The following is a 17456-nucleotide window of genomic DNA, read 5'->3' as shown; positions in this document are numbered from 1 at the left end:
ACAATAAACATGATTAATACAGTGAGTAACTTTTTAAAAAAACTTAAAAGATTTTATTTGTTTATTTTTAGAGAGAGGGGGAGGGAGGGAGAGGGAGAGAAATGTCAGCGTGAGGGAGGAACACCGATCGGCTCGGTTGCCTCTCCTTTGTGCCCCATCTGGGGACCAAACCCGCAACCCAAGCAGGTGCCCTGACTGGAGGTCGCACCGCGATCTCTCACCTTACGGGGTGACACCCCACCAACCAAGCCGTGCCAGTCAGAGCAGGCTGAGTAAATTTTCAAAAGAAATTTTAAACTAAGACCAAGCAATAGGAGACGACGAAAATGAGTCAATGGTGTTTGAAAAAAGTGAAATAAAGGTTTTAGAGTGAAAAATATTAAAAAATAAATCTTCAACAAGTGAGTAAAGGGTAGATTAGGCACAGCTGAAGACAGAATTAGTGAATTAGTGAACTGTACAGATCAAGCATATTACCCACCCTGGCTGGTGTAGCTCGGTGGATTGAGCCTGGGCTGTGAACCAAAGGGTCGCAGGTTCGATTCCCAGTCAGGGCACGTGCCTGGGTTGCGGGCCAGGTCCCTCATTTGGGGGCTTATGGGAGGCAAGCACACATTGATGCTTCTCTCCTTCTCTTTCCCCCTCCCCCCCCCCGAAACTACAAGAACAATGTGAACTGTGTGACGTCTGCTCCTCTCCGCTCTACGTGTGATTGGTTGTGAACATTTGGAAAGGGGGAGGACCCTAACACTGACCTCCACAGGGTCCCTTGGAAACTCGCTTCACGTAATGGCTTGCGGCGTAAGCCCCACCTGGCTTTGCTGGTCTCTGGTTACCGGCATCTCCGACGGCACTGCAAGTTGTGCCTTTTCCTGGCGCGGCTTGTATTCTAGCGTCATCCTTCACGTCGCCAAGCTCTTCTCCAGCTTCCAGAAGTGGGTAAGCCAGCCAGGGGCACAGGGGCCGGCAGGGTCCCTCTGTAAATAGCTGTATGTGTGTGGGAGGTGGGGGAAATGGGTGTGTTTCTACTCTGCCGTGGGTTTCTCCTAGTCTAGTGCAGACGAGATGAGGGTGAGTCAAATCGGAACCCCAGGGGCTACTCCCTGGGTGCCCCTCTCAGGGGGGTCAACACCTCACAGGCTGCTGAGCTCTCGCCGATAAGGTGGGCACCACGCCTCGCACACACCAGGCTCTCGACTGTTCACACTTCCCTGCTGGGTCCTGGGCTGGGGCCTCCGATCTGGGCTCGTGCTGTGAGTCAGGCTGCCGGATGTGCCAGCCCGCCTTTCCACACGGGCTTCCTGCCAGCCCGCCTTTCCACACGGGCTTCCTGCCAGCCCGCCTTTCCACACGGGCTTCCTGCCCTCCGGGGTCTCCTTGTCAGCTGGAAGAGACCCCAGTGGGAACACTGATGGGAATCTCTTCTCCCAGACGTGCCAAGGCCTCGCCTTTGTCTCATCTGCGCTATCAGTCTGGGGCTTGTTGTGTGGGATCTGAGCCCCTCCCTCCAGCCCCCCAGAAGATGCCCTGGAGCCCCGGCGCTTGTCTGTCACCATCAGTTCTCCCGGCACCCCAGCAGCAGCCTCCTCCTCTTCCTGTCCCGAGGCAGGGTTCTGCCTTTGCCTTCCCTTCCTCCCTGCCCCCAGGTCGGCTGTCCCCAAGCATTCTCACTATTTGATCACCTCGAACTCTCCTTTGTGGGTTTTGCCTTGCCTGTAGCGTATACAAGGGTTTCTACAGGAAGCCGCCGCGGAAAGGGCTCTGCTGGTTTCCAGGCCAGAGCTCGGACCTTTTCCTGGGTTCCTCCTGTTTCTTCTGGAAGACACCAGCACCCTGTCTGTTTCAGAGTCTGCTCGGAGCTGAGCCCCACACCCGCCTGTCTACCTCTGCCCTCCCTGCCCTTCTTCCTCGACACACACACAGCACATCTGTCCCTCAGTAAAATCTCCCGCCAGGCGGGGCCTCCCGTCTTAGCACCCCCTTGTTCTTACTAAGTAGGCTGCTGTGTCCGTTGCCTCCCTACTGTCGTTAAGAGCCAACTCTCTTTAATCTTGGCTCTCTCATCTTGGCTCCAGAACCGGGAGCAGACACGCCCGCTGCACCCTGCGTTCCCGTCTCCACGGTCTCCGACTGCCTTCTTGTCTCGTCGGGCCACACTGCTTACTGTTGCTTCCTCTACTCGGGGGCTGGAGGCCCTGCCCTCTGCCCCAGGTCCCCACAGCCCTGAGCTGCCCCTGCCCCCCCCCCCCCCCCCGACGTGTCAGGCCCCTGAACCTCGGAGCTCCGAGCTGACTGCACCAGGCCCCTCTGTAGTGAGGGCACAAGTTATCCCAAGTTCAGACACAATGTGACCTCTCCTGCTAACCCGCGATTACGGAAGCTGGGGCGTAAGTGTGGATGAATGTTATTTCCAACTTTTCTACAGAACTGAGATTTCATATTTCACTTAGTACAAAAATAGATTCCCAACATGCAGGAAGAGGCATGGAGAAGGGGCAGAGACAGGAGAACGAAAAAGCCCCGTAGTTTGGTAGGGACAGCCACCCATCGAGTGACCGGACGGAGTCCCAGCCATGGTTTCTTGAGCAACTTTAAGCCTCAAGTGACAGTGACGTTTCTACCCCCTCGCTCTCACTGGGTTGCTCAGAAGAGCTCATTTTTGACATTAATTTTAGGGAGGGAGAGGAGAGGGGCTGGGGGAGAGAAGCACTGATGTGTTGTTCCACTCATTGATGCGTTCAGTGGTTGCTTCTTATATGTGCCTTGACCAAGGATTGAACCTGCAACCTTGGCCTGCGGGGAAGACATTCGAACCAGCTAAGCTGCCTGGCCAGGGGGAAGAGCTCTCCTCTACTCACTCTTCAGGTCTCGTCTGATACACAGTTTCCCCAGAGAGCCCTTCCTTCTCTATCTTGGAGACAATTAACAATTGGAATCAAGGCATGCATGACGGCAGAGAGACCAGCCTAGCTCCCACTGCTGAGTCCCGTGCTGTGAACATGCTCCACGGCCTGGATCCACGTGGCCCCTGCTTCTCCTTAGGGACACAGGCTGGCTATACTGTCCAGTCTTTTGTGGGAACCTGTTGAGTCCCCACCATGAACCAAAATAGCACACAGGGGTGGCGAGGAGGGTGGGAGGGTGGGGAGGGCCGGTGGGGCAGTTGCCCTACGAAAAGTGGGAAAGGAAGTCACCCAGACCCAGGTGTTGGGGATGACAGGTGGAGGCCTCATTGATCAGACTCAGAGCAAAAGCAGCCTCCTCGGGAAAGGAAAAGCCACGGGAACCAGAAGGTAAATTCAGAAAACTATTCACCCTTCTCAGCAAGTCACAGAAACCATGGCCACCGAGAGACAGAGGCAGCCTTGAGGGGCCAGACAACGTGGCTTTTCAGGATGGAGGAATTGAGGACTGTCAGACAACCACAGCTGGGCCCCAGCTGGTGTGGCTCAGTGGATTGAGTGCCGGCCTGTGAGCCAGGGGTTCCCGGATCGACTCCTGGTCGAGGGCACATGCCTGGGTTGTAGGCCAGGTCCCCAGTACAGGGCACGTGAAAGGCAACCACACATTGATGTTTCTCCCCCTCTCTTTCTCCCTCCCTCCCCCTCTCTCTAAAAATAAATAAATAAAATCATTTTAAACATTAAAAAAAACAAACCCACAACTGGGACAGAGGAATGAAGTCCGCACGGGAAGCAATGGGACACGGAGGCGAACTGGCAGAGTGGTGTGGAACAAACACTGCCCAGGGTGGTGATACAGGCAGAAAAGCCTGCGAGTTAGAGCAGCTCAGGGGGGACAGGGAGCGGGCAGGATGCTCAGACCCAGACGCCGAGGTCACGGCGAGGGAGACAGGGCGGCTGAGCAAGCAGCACAACAGAGTCATCACCGCGGAGACTGCCCCAGGTCCCCACACAAGTCAGAAACCCACAGATTTCCCCTCTGCAGCCTTGAACTCCAGAGAGACCGGAGCCATGGCCGCGAGTGTCCAGAAGAAATGCCACTACCCCAGACGTTCCGCCTGCTGCCAGACTTGTTTGTTTGTTTTCAACGTGTGAACTCCCGTCACACGACCTTACACTGTCACGTGTGACGAAGCCGGTGTCTCAGACGGCACAGCCAGATGGATTTGGACTCGAAGTGTTGCTTTGGGCTGCTGTCATCGGGTCCAGCCTGCGAGGCCCACCCTCCCCTGCCGGTCGGCGAGCTGATAGCTGGTCCCTCGCTCCGAGCCAGGGCCTGACGGCTGCCCTGGCCAATCGGCCTCCATGGACTTGGGCCACTGCTCTGAGAAAAAGACTTAAAAAAACAAGTCTTTGTTCTTTCCCACAAACCAGAGATGCCCAAACAACCCAATGGCCTTTTAAAAGACTTTCGATGCTGCGGAGTCTAAAGAATGATATGGTGCCACTTGTAAAACCACGACGCACGTCACTGGGCTTCTTTCCGTGGGAGCAACAAAGAAACCAGCTGGTGACAGAGGTGACTTGCTACCTAGGACCCTTTACATGTGCTGTCTTAACTTCAGGACTTGCTGGTGCTTTAGATACATCTGCTGTCTGCTTCACCGGCACAGGAGACGGGGCTCCAGGGAGAACAGGATGAAGGAAGGTGAGGAAAACACACAGTTCACACACTGGAGGTGTGATATTCTACAGCGAGCACAGACTGTATCACCAGAAAGGACACGTATGTTTTTCTTCCACCCAAGAAGGACACTGGAAGGCCGTGCCCGCTCCGCTGGCCTTGAGCCTGTCCCCCACCTCTGGTACCTGCTCCTCCGGGACAAATAGTCTCCCCCTCCCAGAGGGGTTGGGCCTGGAAAAACGCCTCTTTGGGGACTGAGGAGAGTGTGTGTGTGTGTGTGTGTGTAAGAGAGACATTTCTTGCAAAATGTCCCCTATTGGGGGGAATCGCCCCTATTTTGCAGGGAAAGTTGCATCTGGGGCACAGCCATGAGGTCTCTTTTCTCCCCTGGGAGGCGGGGCTTCCCAAGCAGAAAGAGAACTTGGGAGAAAGACAGCTGGAAGCGGCTCAGCACCCCCCCCCCCCCCCCCAAGGAAGCACATTGTCATGAACTGGGAACTCTTCACAGCTGGGCGGGAGGAGGTTTTTAGCTGTAAACTGTCCTGCACTGTAGCCGTCCTTGAAAAGGCAACAGAGAGCTGAGGCCCTTGTCCTGAGAACCAAGGAGCGAAGATCCAGAAAGCCAGGCACAGAAAGGAGGGAAGTAGTAGCTGGGGGGGCTTGCGGTGCTGAACCCTGGGCCTGGCTGGCCAGCACTTGGGCCCCTCATGCCGGAGGGCAGACTGTCGCTGCGGGTGCAGGAGATGGGACCTTCCCTCCTGCAGGGCTTTTATTCTGTCTGGCCCTGTCCCTCCTGCTGGTGGGGCCGAACTGAAGTTAGCGCAGTCTGGGGCGGTCTGGGAAACCCTCCAGCAATGGGGGCTTCTTGTGGACTTGGAGGAAGTCGACCGGCAATGGGTCAGCGCCCAGAGAACGCCCGCATTAGGGGTGGAGGAGCGTCAGACACTTCGCTCCAGACCCGGGCCTTGGAGACCCTCAGTTTGCCTGGGACTCTGGCTCCGCCCGCCGGGTCCCCTTCCCCTTTATCCCCAGTGAGGAGGTTAGGGCGCCGTGCGGCCGCGGAGGGGACACTGGAGTCGCTTTTATTCCCTCAGGAGCGACTCCCGCAAAACCCCCAGAGCCCAGGGCCGGAAGAGCCAGGCGGAAGGGGCTCAGGAGGGTCTGCTCCGGTGCCAGGAGCAGACGAGGTCCTTTCGCTGCCTCTTTCCAGAAGGGAACGGCCCCCTTTCCCCGGGTGGGCCCCGTGGGCGTTTCCATGCAAAGTGAGAAGTTCGAACAGTGCCCAGGCGCGCGGGTCTTCCCAACCCCTCGGTCCCCTTTCGGAGCGGGCGGAAAAGCAGCCTGGAAGCACGGCCGCGCCGTGGCTGACCCTGGGGATGCGAGGCGGGGTCCTCCGGGGGCTTTGCACCGCCCCTCCCGCACCTACCCTGCAATTCCCGGCCCTGGATCGCGGGGCAGGGTCTGGCAGGGGAGAGTTAACGCGGGGTGCAGCTTCCACGTCCTGCCCGGGGAGCCCCTTTCTAAGGCGCAGGCCGTTCTGCAGGGGTGCCCCACCCGACGCAGTGGCTCTTCCCAGAGGGCGTGGGGGGGAGGTGCCCGCAAAACCGGGAAACGGGCTGGAACTACACGCCGGTTCAGGTGATCGGCAAGGGGTGAGAGGCGCACAGCCCGCGCTCCGACTTCTCGCTTCTGCCTCCTTCCCCCGGCCTGAGCTCCCGTTTTAGGAGGAATGTTATTGTTTAAAGAGACCCTATTGAACTATTTCCTGCTCATTGTCACCTTTCCTTCGCTCTCCGCGCGGAGGTTCTCACCAAAAGGTAATAAACCAGCCGCTCCCCACCCCGGCCGAGCGCTGAGACCTCGCCGGGCGGGCAGACCCACCCCGAGCTTCGCTCGCCCGGGAGCAGCCAGGCCCGCCCCCCCCACCTTCCGCAAAAACAAAGACCAGACAACGAAAGCCGAGGAAACTTCTGTTCACACTCAGTGCACGCGCAGACCTCTCAGCAAAGTTCTGCCTTTATAAGGAGAGCGAAAAAACTTCCAAAAAAGGGTCGTTTGGTTGATTTCCGACTATTTCCCTCTCTGGGAGCGGGGCCTCCCCTTCCAGACAGGCGAGACCCGCGGGAAACGGGCACACGGGTGCACGGATCCACGGTCCTCGGTGTTAGCGAAGCCACCTGAAGCGCCGCGGGGCGAGGGGCGTGTCGGGACCGGACAGTGCTCGGTGGAGGCCTGGGCCTTCGCAGGATCGAGACCGGCACCGTCCGGGCGCAGCAGGCGGGCGCCCTTAATCAGGGCTGTGCGCGCTGCTCGCTGGCGGGGGACGGAGGCCATCAGGCCGGGGCGCAGGTGAGCGACGCGGTGCGATTCCAGGCTGGCACACCTGCGGGATCCAGGTGCGCTTGGAGAGCCAGGAGGGCCGGGCGCGCCGGAGTTGGGGAGCGTCGTGGGCGGCCAGGCAACCCCTTGCGGACGTGCGGGCGGGGGGCAGCTCCGGTCCCCGGCTCCTCCCACCTCCCGGACCTCCGCGGGGCCCACAGGGCCCGCCCCGCCGCTTTGATGGAGGTGCAAACATTTGGGGGAGGGCGGAGGTGTAGGGGCTGGGCCGGGGAGCGTAGTCGGACCTCCGACTTAACATGAAACAGGCGCGCGGGAGTCCATTGTTGGCCCGGGGCGTCCCCAGCTTGCCTGGCCGGGTCTGATATGGCCGCGCGCGGCCAATGGGCAGCGGTCCCCGCACTTCAAAGGGCGCGCGGCCCAATCCGTCGCGCCCCCCCTCCGCTGCCGCCGCGGCTGTATTTATGGAGAGGGGACCGATTTTTCTGTCCCCAGAGACCGACTCTAGTCTCGCCTTGAGGGAGTTCAAGTGGAATAACCTCCCCCTACCCCTTCCCCCGCCCCCTCCCCCCCAGATCTCTGTTCTCTCCCTCCCCCCGGTCTGCGCTGGGACCTGGGTGCCGTCGCGGGTCTGGGCCGGAGCCGCCTCTCTTCTCTGGAGAGCGGCCGCCACCTGGGGTGAAGGTGGCTCTGGGATAGTGAGTTGGCCTTGGGGGCGGTGGGGAGGGGCGGGCGGGAGGATGAGCTCTCCGGGGACAGAGAGCGCGGGGAAGAGCCTGCAGTACCGAGTGGACCACCTGCTGAGCGCCGTGGAGAGCGAGCTGCAGGCGGGCAGCGAGAAGGGTGACCCCACGGAGCGCGAGCTGCGCGTGGGTCTGGAGGAAAGTGAGCTGTGGCTGCGCTTCAAGGAGCTCACCAACGAGATGATCGTCACCAAGAACGGCAGGTGGGTGTGCGGCCCGGGCCTCGGGCTGCAATGCGGGCAGGCAGCCAGGGAGCCTGGGGTGTTCCTCGCTGCCCAACATTTTTTTTTTTACCTTGGTGGTGGTCTTTTCTTTCATTTCTGCTCAAGCTGGAAACAGACCCGTGTGGCCCCCAACCAGCAACGGTCTGGTGCTTTAGTCACGGGAGGCTGGGGAGGAGGGCTCCTCCGAGGAGGCCCGGACCGGGAGCTGCGCCTTGCCCACTCCTGCCGGGGTCCTCCATGCCCCTGCCTCCCTGAGGCCGTGGAGAGTGTGGAGCAGCCCCCGGGGGCCTGGAAGGGCTCTGGGAAGTTGTAACTTCCCAAAGGGGCTCCTCTCTGCCCAGAAGTGACAGATGTGTCTGTCCCAAGCCTTCTGCTTTCGGTCCAGCGCGTTGGATCCGGGTTCCTCCTGCTCCGCTCTTTCCTTTCCAGGAGGATGTTCCCGGTGCTGAAGGTGAACGTGTCCGGACTGGACCCCAACGCCATGTACTCCTTCCTGCTGGACTTCGTGGCGGCCGACAACCACCGCTGGAAGTACGTGAACGGGGAGTGGGTGCCCGGCGGCAAGCCCGAGCCCCAGGCGCCCAGCTGTGTCTACATCCACCCCGACTCGCCCAACTTCGGGGCGCACTGGATGAAGGCGCCGGTCTCCTTCAGCAAAGTCAAGCTCACCAACAAGCTCAATGGAGGGGGTCAGGTAGGGGCTACGGAGCCCGGGAGGGCTGGACCTTCTCCGCAGCGCCGCGGGGTCTGGGAAGCAAGGGCCGCTTGCATCCTGCGTTTCTTAGCTCAGCCTTAGAGCCTTGTCCACAGCGAACTGGGGAGGGCCACTGCAAGGCCTGGGGAACTTGGGCGTCCTAGCGCTGAACTTTCCTAGGGGCAGAGAAAACACCGCCCTGGACGGCATCTCGAGCTCGTGGGCGCCGCAGTACTGACTGCGGGAATTTGCATATCTGTCCTTTTGTAAGTGTCTTACCTGGGGATTGCTACAGGCGCGGTGTTTCGGCAGTGGCAAACCAGCGGCGAACCAGCGTTTAGAGCGGTCTGCAGCCGGCGGGGAAGCTTTAGCACTTTATTCCCCCGGCGCAGGTTTGGTGGGGGGAAGTCACCACCTTCACTGGTGTGGAGCCTCTCCCAATCCTTTCTCCAGACGCTGGGAAGCAGCACCTGAGGGGAAACCCCCGACTGGAGCCGGAAAGCCGGCCTCTGGGAGCGGCTGGCCCTTCTGCACCTTCGGTGTATTTTTCTCCTCCACGGCAGGGCAGGTGGGTGTTCCGTGGCCTTAACTGAGACTTGGATACCAACGCCACACTTGTGTCTCCTCAGATCATGCTGAACTCCTTGCATAAGTACGAGCCACGAATCCACATCGTGAGGGTGGGGGGCCCCCAGCGTATGATCACCAGCCACTGCTTCCCGGAGACCCAGTTCATCGCTGTGACGGCGTACCAGAACGAGGAGGTGAGGGGGGCCCCTGTGCGGGGGGTGCTGTGCTTCAGATGTAAAGCGAACGCCCTCTCAAATAATTCACGGTGACTACGAAATTGGGACAGAGGGGAGAGACGTTTAAAGTAAGTCCGTACGCAAACGTCCTCCCTTGACTCTCTCTGAAAGTGTCTACAACTAGAAATCCCATGGAAGGGTTGCCAGGGCGAGATGTGTAAAACATTTGGGTCGAGAACCGGGAATTTCTCGAACAAACCTTGAGTGAGACAGGGCATCTTCTTTTGGAAACCTTCCCGAATGGGGGAGGGGCAGCGTCCACCTGTGCAGCAGGCATCGTCGACCGGAAGCAAAATTCTGCCGGTGCCTGTTGGGCGCCAGCGAGAACAGGCAGGTCACTGTTTCTCGAGCGTGCCCAGGCTACGGGTCGAGCTGTTTGTCCGGCGAGTGTGCACAGAATATGGTCCGCGGAGGGTCCAGTTTCTTGTTAGTTCCACTTAGACAGTCTGCATTTAATAATTTAATAACTTTTCACAAACGTGCTATTCTTCACTAAGTAGTACAGTGCCTCAGCCCATTCAGACCCCAATAGAAAAATATATCTGGAAAGAAGTCTGACTATATTCAAATACTTCCTTAAACAGCACGCGGTGCTTCCCAGTTTCCTGGGGCCAGATGAAACCCTCTGCCTGCCTTCCACGGGCCAGTCAGTGGGATTTCTTGTTTTTCAGATCACAGCCCTTAAAATCAAGTACAATCCATTCGCAAAGGCGTTCCTTGACGCAAAAGAAAGGTGAGCGGAGTCTGATGACCCCTTCTGGGCAAAGGTGCATTGAGAAAGATGGGAGGGAGCTGCAAGGCGCACCTTCAGAACGTCTCCTTGTGACCACACCGCGCCCTTTTTTGACAGAAGCGATCACAAAGACGTGGCGGAAGACCCTGGAGACGGCCAGCAGTCCGGCTACTCCCAGTGTACGGTTTGTTTGGTGCATTCTGCCCGACGTGCCTTGTTTCAGGACTGGAGTGCAAATAGCCAGGGGCTGGGGGTGGCGTGGACCCCAGTGCCTGGGTGTGGCTGGGGCAGACTCGGCCCTTTGCTGTGAGCAAGGGCCCTATGATGCTGAAGGGCTCCCATCTCTGCTCTACCGGGGATTGTGGGTGCTCCCCCCCACCCCCGGCCTCCCTGACAGAGAGGTCCGGGCAGAGTTTGCCAGGCCCTTCCCTTTGGCTCCGAGGCCACTCCGGCCAGGGCTGGGGCAGATCCCTGAGACCTTGGTGGGTGTTTGGACTCTGCCGTGCAGGGCAGGGGAGAACCTGGCTCCTTATGTCCACCTGGGGAAGGTCTGTATGTCTGTTACTGGCTGAAAGCTGAAGGGCTGTGTTCGGAGCGATGCTGAGGAATAGGCGTGGTTTTTCCCCGAGTGGCTTCGGTTCTGGGGCGAGCACATCCACGCATGCTGGTCTACATGGACACCGGCTCGTCGGATGGGAACAGTCGGCTGTAAGCGCAGCTTCCCTTAGGAGTTCTGTGAGCCAGGGCGCAGGGATGCGGGCCTAGGTGGCGGCACCTGGGGGGACTTTGTGCAGCTCTCTTCTCCTTCGGGGTTTCAGTCCCTGACGCCTGTTGGGAGAGAAGCGTTAGTGTTTGCTGGTCTCTCCGGGAGGTGGACGAACTAGCACGCACACTCTCCAGCTGTGAGCCAGGCTGTTTTTCCTTTAAGAAACTATCTCCTAGGCCAGCCTAACAGCCGGCTCTCCTGCAGTGGCCGGGGCCTCCTGTGGGGGTGGTGAGTGGACAGTTCGGCAGGTGGCGGGCCCGTGTGCGGAGGTGTGTCCGGACCCCCGTCACTCACGTGTTGCCTGAAGAACCCTCTGTAGTTTGGGGCTTGGAGTCAGAGTAGTTGCTCCCCTAAAGGCGGCTTTTCTGAATTAAAAACAAATCCAGAAAGCTTAAACAGAACGGACAAGAAAGTGGAGTTTGAGAGGAGGACGGGGTGGGAATGCTTTTCCAATTGACGTGTCTGGTGGGGAGAATGCGAGCCTCGAACAGGAGAAAAACAAGCAGGAAAACATGCACCCCGGGCCTCGCAGCGGCTCCCCGGTATGACTGCAGGTGGTGGCAGACCCAGGGACGCCCCCGCGTGACTGGCGCTGTGTGTGATGAGCCAGTCTGGCTCTGGATTTGTCTGTTTTCACATTTTATTCACGCTCAGCATGGCTCGGCATGGCTGGGGAAAACAGAAAATCCAGTAAGAAACATCCCATAAGAAACACCCCATAAGAGGCTGAGGACTCTGGGGTTGGGGGGGCAGGTCTCACGAGACCAGAGACCAGTTGAGGATGCCGTGCCCTTGGCTGAGGCTGGGGTCTCCCAGGTTTTCTCAGGTGCCCCATGGGTTTGAGAACCTTGGTCAACCTGTGGCCCCTAGTGCAGAGCCGATGTCACGATGCCCTCAGTCTCGGGCTGGACACTCAGTGTGGACACCGAGCCCCACTTCATCAGGGAGTCCAAGGGAAAGACGCGCGATTCCCTGGTCTCAGCTCTTCTGTCCCATCAACAAGGGAGGTAACGGAATGCCAGCTACTCAGCATTCTTTCCTCACAGCAGGGGGGTGGCTCATTCCTGGAACCAGCGCACTGTGCCCCCCAGCCACCCCCCACCCTCAGTTCGGAGGCCCCCTGTCACTTCCCTCCACGCACGGCTGTGAAAGGTACCCCGCCCTGAGGAACCACCGTCCGTCCCCCTACCCCAGCCCTTACGCGCATCGTAACAGTTCTCCAAGTAAGTTGCACGTGGAAGGCGACGGGGTTGGGGGGCTGGGAAGACCACTCCTGGGAAGGTCTCAGTGGGGCCTCGGGGACAGGAGAGGGGAACCTGTCCAAACACACACCTGAGCCCCATTGTTTGGTGGCTCTAGGCCCTTCATTTCCCGCCCACGCCATGGCTGGCTCGACCACAGGGCGGTCCTGGCCAGGGGCTCTGGGTGCACCAGTTAACGCTCCACCTGTTCCACCTTGGAACTGTGGGTCCGTCTCTGCAGCCCAGGTTGGATATCTTACCTCTCCAAGGCAGGGTGCTGGGTCTCCAGGCACAGCTGTTGCTGGCTTGCCTGGAGCCCAGCATGTTTCTCCATGTGTCCTGCCTGGGCCACCCCCGCGTCGCCTGACACCACCCAGGACTTCTGCATCAGAAGCTCTGGGGGGCCCGCCAGGGCGTCTGAACAAGCCCTCAGGGGACCTGGTGCAGGTCAAAGTGCAATGAGCACCAGGCTAGCCCTTTAAGGTCTCACTCAACTCTAACACCATGTATGTCTAGAGTTAATTTTGCCTGGCTCCAAAAGGGGGAAAAAAGCTAATGAACATCATAAAACAATTAAGCAATTAAAGCTGATTTGAAACGAAAGAAGCTTATTTGGTAGGAAAAAGTTAGGAAAAAGTCGTTGGGGCTTGTTCAACTAGAGGCTGGACTCCGGGGCCAGAAGATCTATCTTACATCTTGGTTGGAGTCTTGGCTTCTAAAGCCCTCTCAATTCTTAAGAAATAACTTTGCGGGGAGGAGGCAAGTTACAGTTATATTTATTTTTATTTTAAAATATAATTAATCCTCAATCAAGTGATTGTAGGATTGATTGTGTTTCCACAGGGCAGCTGTTGAGCTAATGATAGAGAAAAACCTCTGTTACTGGAACACAGACTGAAACACGGGGGTGGGCAAAAGGAGGGTTACAGCTGTTCGAGTGGAAAAAGATGTGCCGGTGATGGTGATGACGGTAGCTTCGGTAACTCAGAAGAACGTCACAACGAGACTGTCAACTTCCTTTTGCCCACCCCTGTGGATACACTTGGCACTAAATATAGCCTTGGGCCACCAGTGAAGCAGGCTGGGGGGCGACTTTATTTAAGTGCCCGCCCCTTGTCTTTGTTGGGTGGCTGCAGTTATCGGGGACACTCACTGCATTTTGTCACCCTTGGGAGACCCCACCAACAGTGACACGGTCTTGCTTCTCGTAGCCTATTCCGACACCTCCCCCGCCTGTCTGTCTATGCTCCAACCCCACGACAACTGGCCCAGCCTGGGGATGCCTGCCCACACCAGCATGCTTCCCGTGAGCGCCGGCGCCGGTGCCCCTGCGGGCTCCAGGTAACGGGCCCTGGACTGCCAGCCATGTCCATTCATGGGCTTTTATTCTGCCCTTGCCTGTGGGTGGTGGGGCTCTTATTTGTGATTTGACCACTCTCCAGGTATGAGCAGGGTCCCAGGCTCTGGGGGTGGGGGGGTGGGGGTGCGGGCTGTGAGCTCCTGCTGCAGCCTGGGCTCAGGAAGGGGGCTCTGCAGGGCGGATGGGGGCTGAGCCTGACTGAGAGGAAACCAGGGCCCTATGCTGGACAAGTTTGTAAACTTTGAGCCTTATTTCTTTAAGAAAAAGATGCTAAATAACCCAAGTCTCCACCTGTCTTTGCAGGGTGATTGGGGTTGGTAGGTAAATTTTTTTAAAATAGATTTTTTTTTTCACTTTTCAATTCCAGTGGATGTTCAATATTATGTGAGTTTCAGGTGTGCCTCGTGGTGGGTTAGACATGTAACCTATGACGTGACTCCCTCGGCAAGTCTAGTGCCCCTCTGAAACTATACATTGTTATTGAGGCAGGGTCCCGTAATACATTGTTATTGCAGCCAGGGTCCCATAATACATTGTTATTGCAGCCAGGGTCCCGTAATACATCGTTATTACAGCATCATGACCAAATTCTCTATGCTGGCTTCACATCCCGTGGCGATTTCATTAACTGCCAATCTGTACTTCATAGTAGGTGAATTTTGAAGAAGTGTTTCCAGCATCTTTTTTTCCACAGGACCTTTTACATTAAGGAAATTGGTTGGCTTTTCTGTGGACACAGAATCAAAGTTGTTCACATATATGCTGGGTAACTGGTGAAGAATGACGACTGTTTTATTAGTAACTTGAAAATTATGTAGAAGGAGATTGGCTTAAAAAACCAAGCAGATCGGTAAATGTATTACATGTCTTCATAGAATTTTTATAGTGACAAGTAACAAATCTAGAAGTCCAGTCCATTTTCTGATGAGGAGACCAGTTCAGAGATACGAAGTGGTCGAACGTGTGGGCTCCCAGCTCAGCGAGACTGCGGACCACTTATCTCAGCCCCCAAAGCAGTGCGACTTACCGTAAGAGAATCCCGAATGAGCCTGAAGTCTCCATTCTCTTTGCCTCGGAAGCCATTCCTTTTTAATAAACGAGAATCCACTGTCTGCAAACCAGCAGACTCTCAAGAGCTTTGAGGCCACTTGGACGCCCACACAAGGATCGAGTGACCTGCCGGTGGCCAGCTGCCAGCCCTGGGGACCTGAGCATTCAGTCCGCTCTCTTCTCGTTGGGCATCTCAGAGCCTCGCCTGTCCCATCTGTGACACGGGTGTCATGCCCTGCCTCACTTAACTCAGGCTTGTTAGCAGGTCCGAATCCGTCGGAAAGGCAGGATGTGGCTTGGCAGAGAATAGACGCAATGCAGTGTGAGGCCTCATTCATTTACAGCCTCTTCCCTAAGAGAAAGACATTTGCTCGAAACAAGCCTAGCCCTTTAGAGGATTTAATACGTACCTGCAACCCCTCACACAGATCAGGAAACAGCGTCAAAAGCAGCCACAGGTCAAGTCTCAGACGACAGCTGGCGAGGACAGAGCAGGGATTTGCGGCAGGTCCCTTGCTTTCTGCTGTGCATGACGCCAACATGTCACAGCTCAACGTGCAGGGCATGCTGCCTGGGCGGGGGCTGCTCTAGGGGGCGCCTGTCACCTTCAAACAGGGCCCTGTTTTCGAGGGTGCGGTATCCACCTGTCCACCCACATGCTGCTCACATCCCTGGAGACACTTGAGTCAGCCTACCTGGGAATTCTGGATCCCGAACAAGAACGCCAACCTCCTACCCTGGAGTTTTATTTAAAAAAATTTTTTAAAAATCCTCACTCAGACATTTTTTTTCCATTGCTTTTAGAGAGAGAGGAAGGGGGAGAAACATCGATGTGAGAGAAGCATTGATTGGTTGCCTCCCGTATATGTCCTGGTCCCCTGACTGGGAATTGACCCCCCAAAACTTTTTGATTAAGGGATGGCCTCTAACCCACCCCAGGCACACTTCAGTAGCAAAACCTAGCAGCCTCGGCCCAGAGCCGCCTGCATGCAAATGACCTTGCTGGTCAGCTTCCTGATGAGCCTGCTTCTTGTCGGTAGATACGCAGTGACCTACACACCTCTGTGCAGTTTGATGGACGGGAAACAGCGGGTTTGAAAGGCGCCACCTCCCCCAGGTCCCCGGAGTAGGGCTTTTGGTGTTTGGTCCCCGTCCTGCCGCGCGGTCCGGGGCCTCCTCTCCACCTTTGACTCACCTGTGTTTTCCCATTGCAGCCAGTACCCCAGCCTGTGGTCTGTGAGCAATGGCACCGCCGCGCCGGGGGCACAGCCGGCAGCAGTGTCCAGCGGGCTGGGGCCCCAGTTCTTCCGAGGGCCCTCCGCGCACCCTGCACCCCTCACCCACCCAGGCTCGGCCTCCGCCTCCTCAGGGTCCCCGCTCTACGATGGGGCCCCCGCGGCCACAGACGTCCCCGACAGCCAGTACGAGGCCTCGGCGCAGGCCTGCCTCATAGCCTCCTGGACGCCCGTGTCGCCGCCTTCCATGTGATCACACCGCGTCTTAAAAGACGCAGTGACTCTGTTGTGGCAAGCAGTGTTGATTCCATTGATCTACCAGGTACACAGAGGCAGCCTCGCGGGTCACGGGCAGGAAACAGCCTTCCTTTCCCCACTGCAACTGAGAGGACTCATGTACATCGTGCTATTGCTCAGGCAGCTCCACCCCCTGTGCCGCGCGTGGGGCAGGCACGCTCCCCGTGATTCACGGTGAAGCCGACTACTGGGCACCAGGAAGTTTCTGTTTTCCTGCGCAGCACACAGGTGACTCGGGCACATCAGAATTGTAAACTCCACGGGCCCCACTTTGGCGAGGTAGAAAGCACACTTTCATCCCCTTCCTCCTTGCTTTGGAGTAGTCTTCAGGCTCCTGTAGGGGCAAGTGTCCCTTCAGAGCCGAGCTGCGGAGCGCCGATGACACCGTAGTGGAAGACAGACTTGCTGGCCTGCCCAGCAGAATGGGTCTCTTTGAGCAGAGGCAGCGGTCTCTTGTATTGTTAAACCTACAACTGTTTATGGTTTTGTTTTGACAAAGTAGCCAGACAATCAGCAGAAAGCGTTTTCTGCAAAATAAAGGATATGCAATGTTCGGTTGGTCTAGTGATTTTTCAGACCCCTCCCCTTTTGTGAGAGATGTTGCTGTTTGTTACAGCCGGTGGCAGAGACCTTGTCCCACAGACACGGTTTCACCTGCGGTGAACTGTAATGTTTCATCTGACCGGTGCCAGAACTGAGAGTGAAACATGCATGTATTTCCTCCATGCAAATTGCCACAAAAATGCAAACCACGCTAAGGAATTTTCAAGAGACTGGCACAGGCGGCGCTCGATCACGGCAGAAGGTGGGTAATGACAGAAGGGGGAAGGGACCTGGGAAGCGACAGGAGAGTCAGTCAGCAGGGTAAGATGTAGTTGTCACCAACCTGCAGGAACCAGAGCCTGCTCGTGCGGGATCGGGGCACTTTCTCCATCTAGTGGCAGAATCCTTAGTTTCAACGTACTTGTTCCAGCTTGATATTCCGAACCTCTGCTTTCTAAAGGTCATGGGGGATCCCATTCAAAGTGCCCAGTGACGAAGGCAGCGGTGGCAGAGTGGTGTCAGGGATGCCCACAGTGACGGGGGGCTTTGGAACTTCCCAAAGGAGCAGGCGAAGTCACATCTTAAATCCAGCAGGGCTACCTTCTCATCCCAGGTGTTGCGGCTTCCTTAGGCCCCACCTGCAAGTTCCAGGACACTCAGGAACTCGTGTGCCTTACTGAGTGCAGAGCGAGGACTGAAGTGTAACCACCTGACTTCTTCGCGCCTCTGCGCCAGGTCTCCACGGGGGACACGCTGCTTGTAAATGACGTGCCTCTTAGCTTGAGGACTCCTAGGTGTGCTTGCTCTCCATATACACAAATAGCCCAAATCAGAAGATGG

The 17456-nt window shown here is 57.2% G+C and overlaps 1 protein-coding gene across 3 annotated transcripts; it reads left to right on the top strand.

The window, feature by feature from the left end:
* The first annotated feature begins 7524 nt into the window (after positions 1-7524).
* TBXT (T-box transcription factor T) lies at positions 7525-16488 on the top strand. Of its 3 annotated transcripts, none has more exons than XM_024552242.4 (8): positions 7525-7870; positions 8321-8585; positions 9215-9349; positions 10063-10124; positions 10242-10303; positions 11940-12113; positions 13343-13472; positions 15756-16488. In XM_024552242.4, the coding sequence occupies exons 1-8, from the start codon at positions 7665-7667 to the stop codon at positions 16027-16029; spliced, it is 1308 nt and encodes a 435-aa protein (XP_024408010.2). In that variant the 5' UTR covers positions 7525-7664; the 3' UTR covers positions 16030-16488. The 3 variants fall into 3 exon arrangements, with proteins under 3 accessions (XP_024408010.2, XP_045044990.2, XP_024408011.2); XM_045189055.3 differs by having other exon boundaries at positions 7665-7870; positions 11937-12113; XM_024552243.4 differs by lacking the exon at positions 11940-12113 and having other exon boundaries at positions 7665-7870.
* The last annotated feature ends 968 nt before the right edge of the window (positions 16489-17456 follow it).

The sequence above is a fragment of the Desmodus rotundus genome, chromosome 11, assembly GCF_022682495.2.
Source record: "Desmodus rotundus isolate HL8 chromosome 11, HLdesRot8A.1, whole genome shotgun sequence".
NCBI lineage: Eukaryota > Metazoa > Chordata > Mammalia > Chiroptera > Phyllostomidae > Desmodus > Desmodus rotundus.
Note: the sequence above shows the minus strand (reverse complement) of the source record. Positions and strands in the feature narration are given on the sequence as shown.

Excerpts from the sequence above, each read along its gene's own strand:
- TBXT (XM_045189055.3), top strand. The coding sequence starts at position 7,665 with ATGAGCTCTCCGGGGACAGAGAGCGCGGGGAAGAGCCTGCAGTACCGA. Across the intron at positions 7,871-8,320 it reads ATCGTCACCAAGAACGGCAG|GAGGATGTTCCCGGTGCTGA; the intron begins GTGGGTGTGCGG and ends TTTCCTTTCCAG. Across the intron at positions 10,304-11,936 it reads GCAGTCCGGCTACTCCCAGT|CAGGGGGGTGGCTCATTCCT; the intron begins GTACGGTTTGTT and ends CTTTCCTCACAG.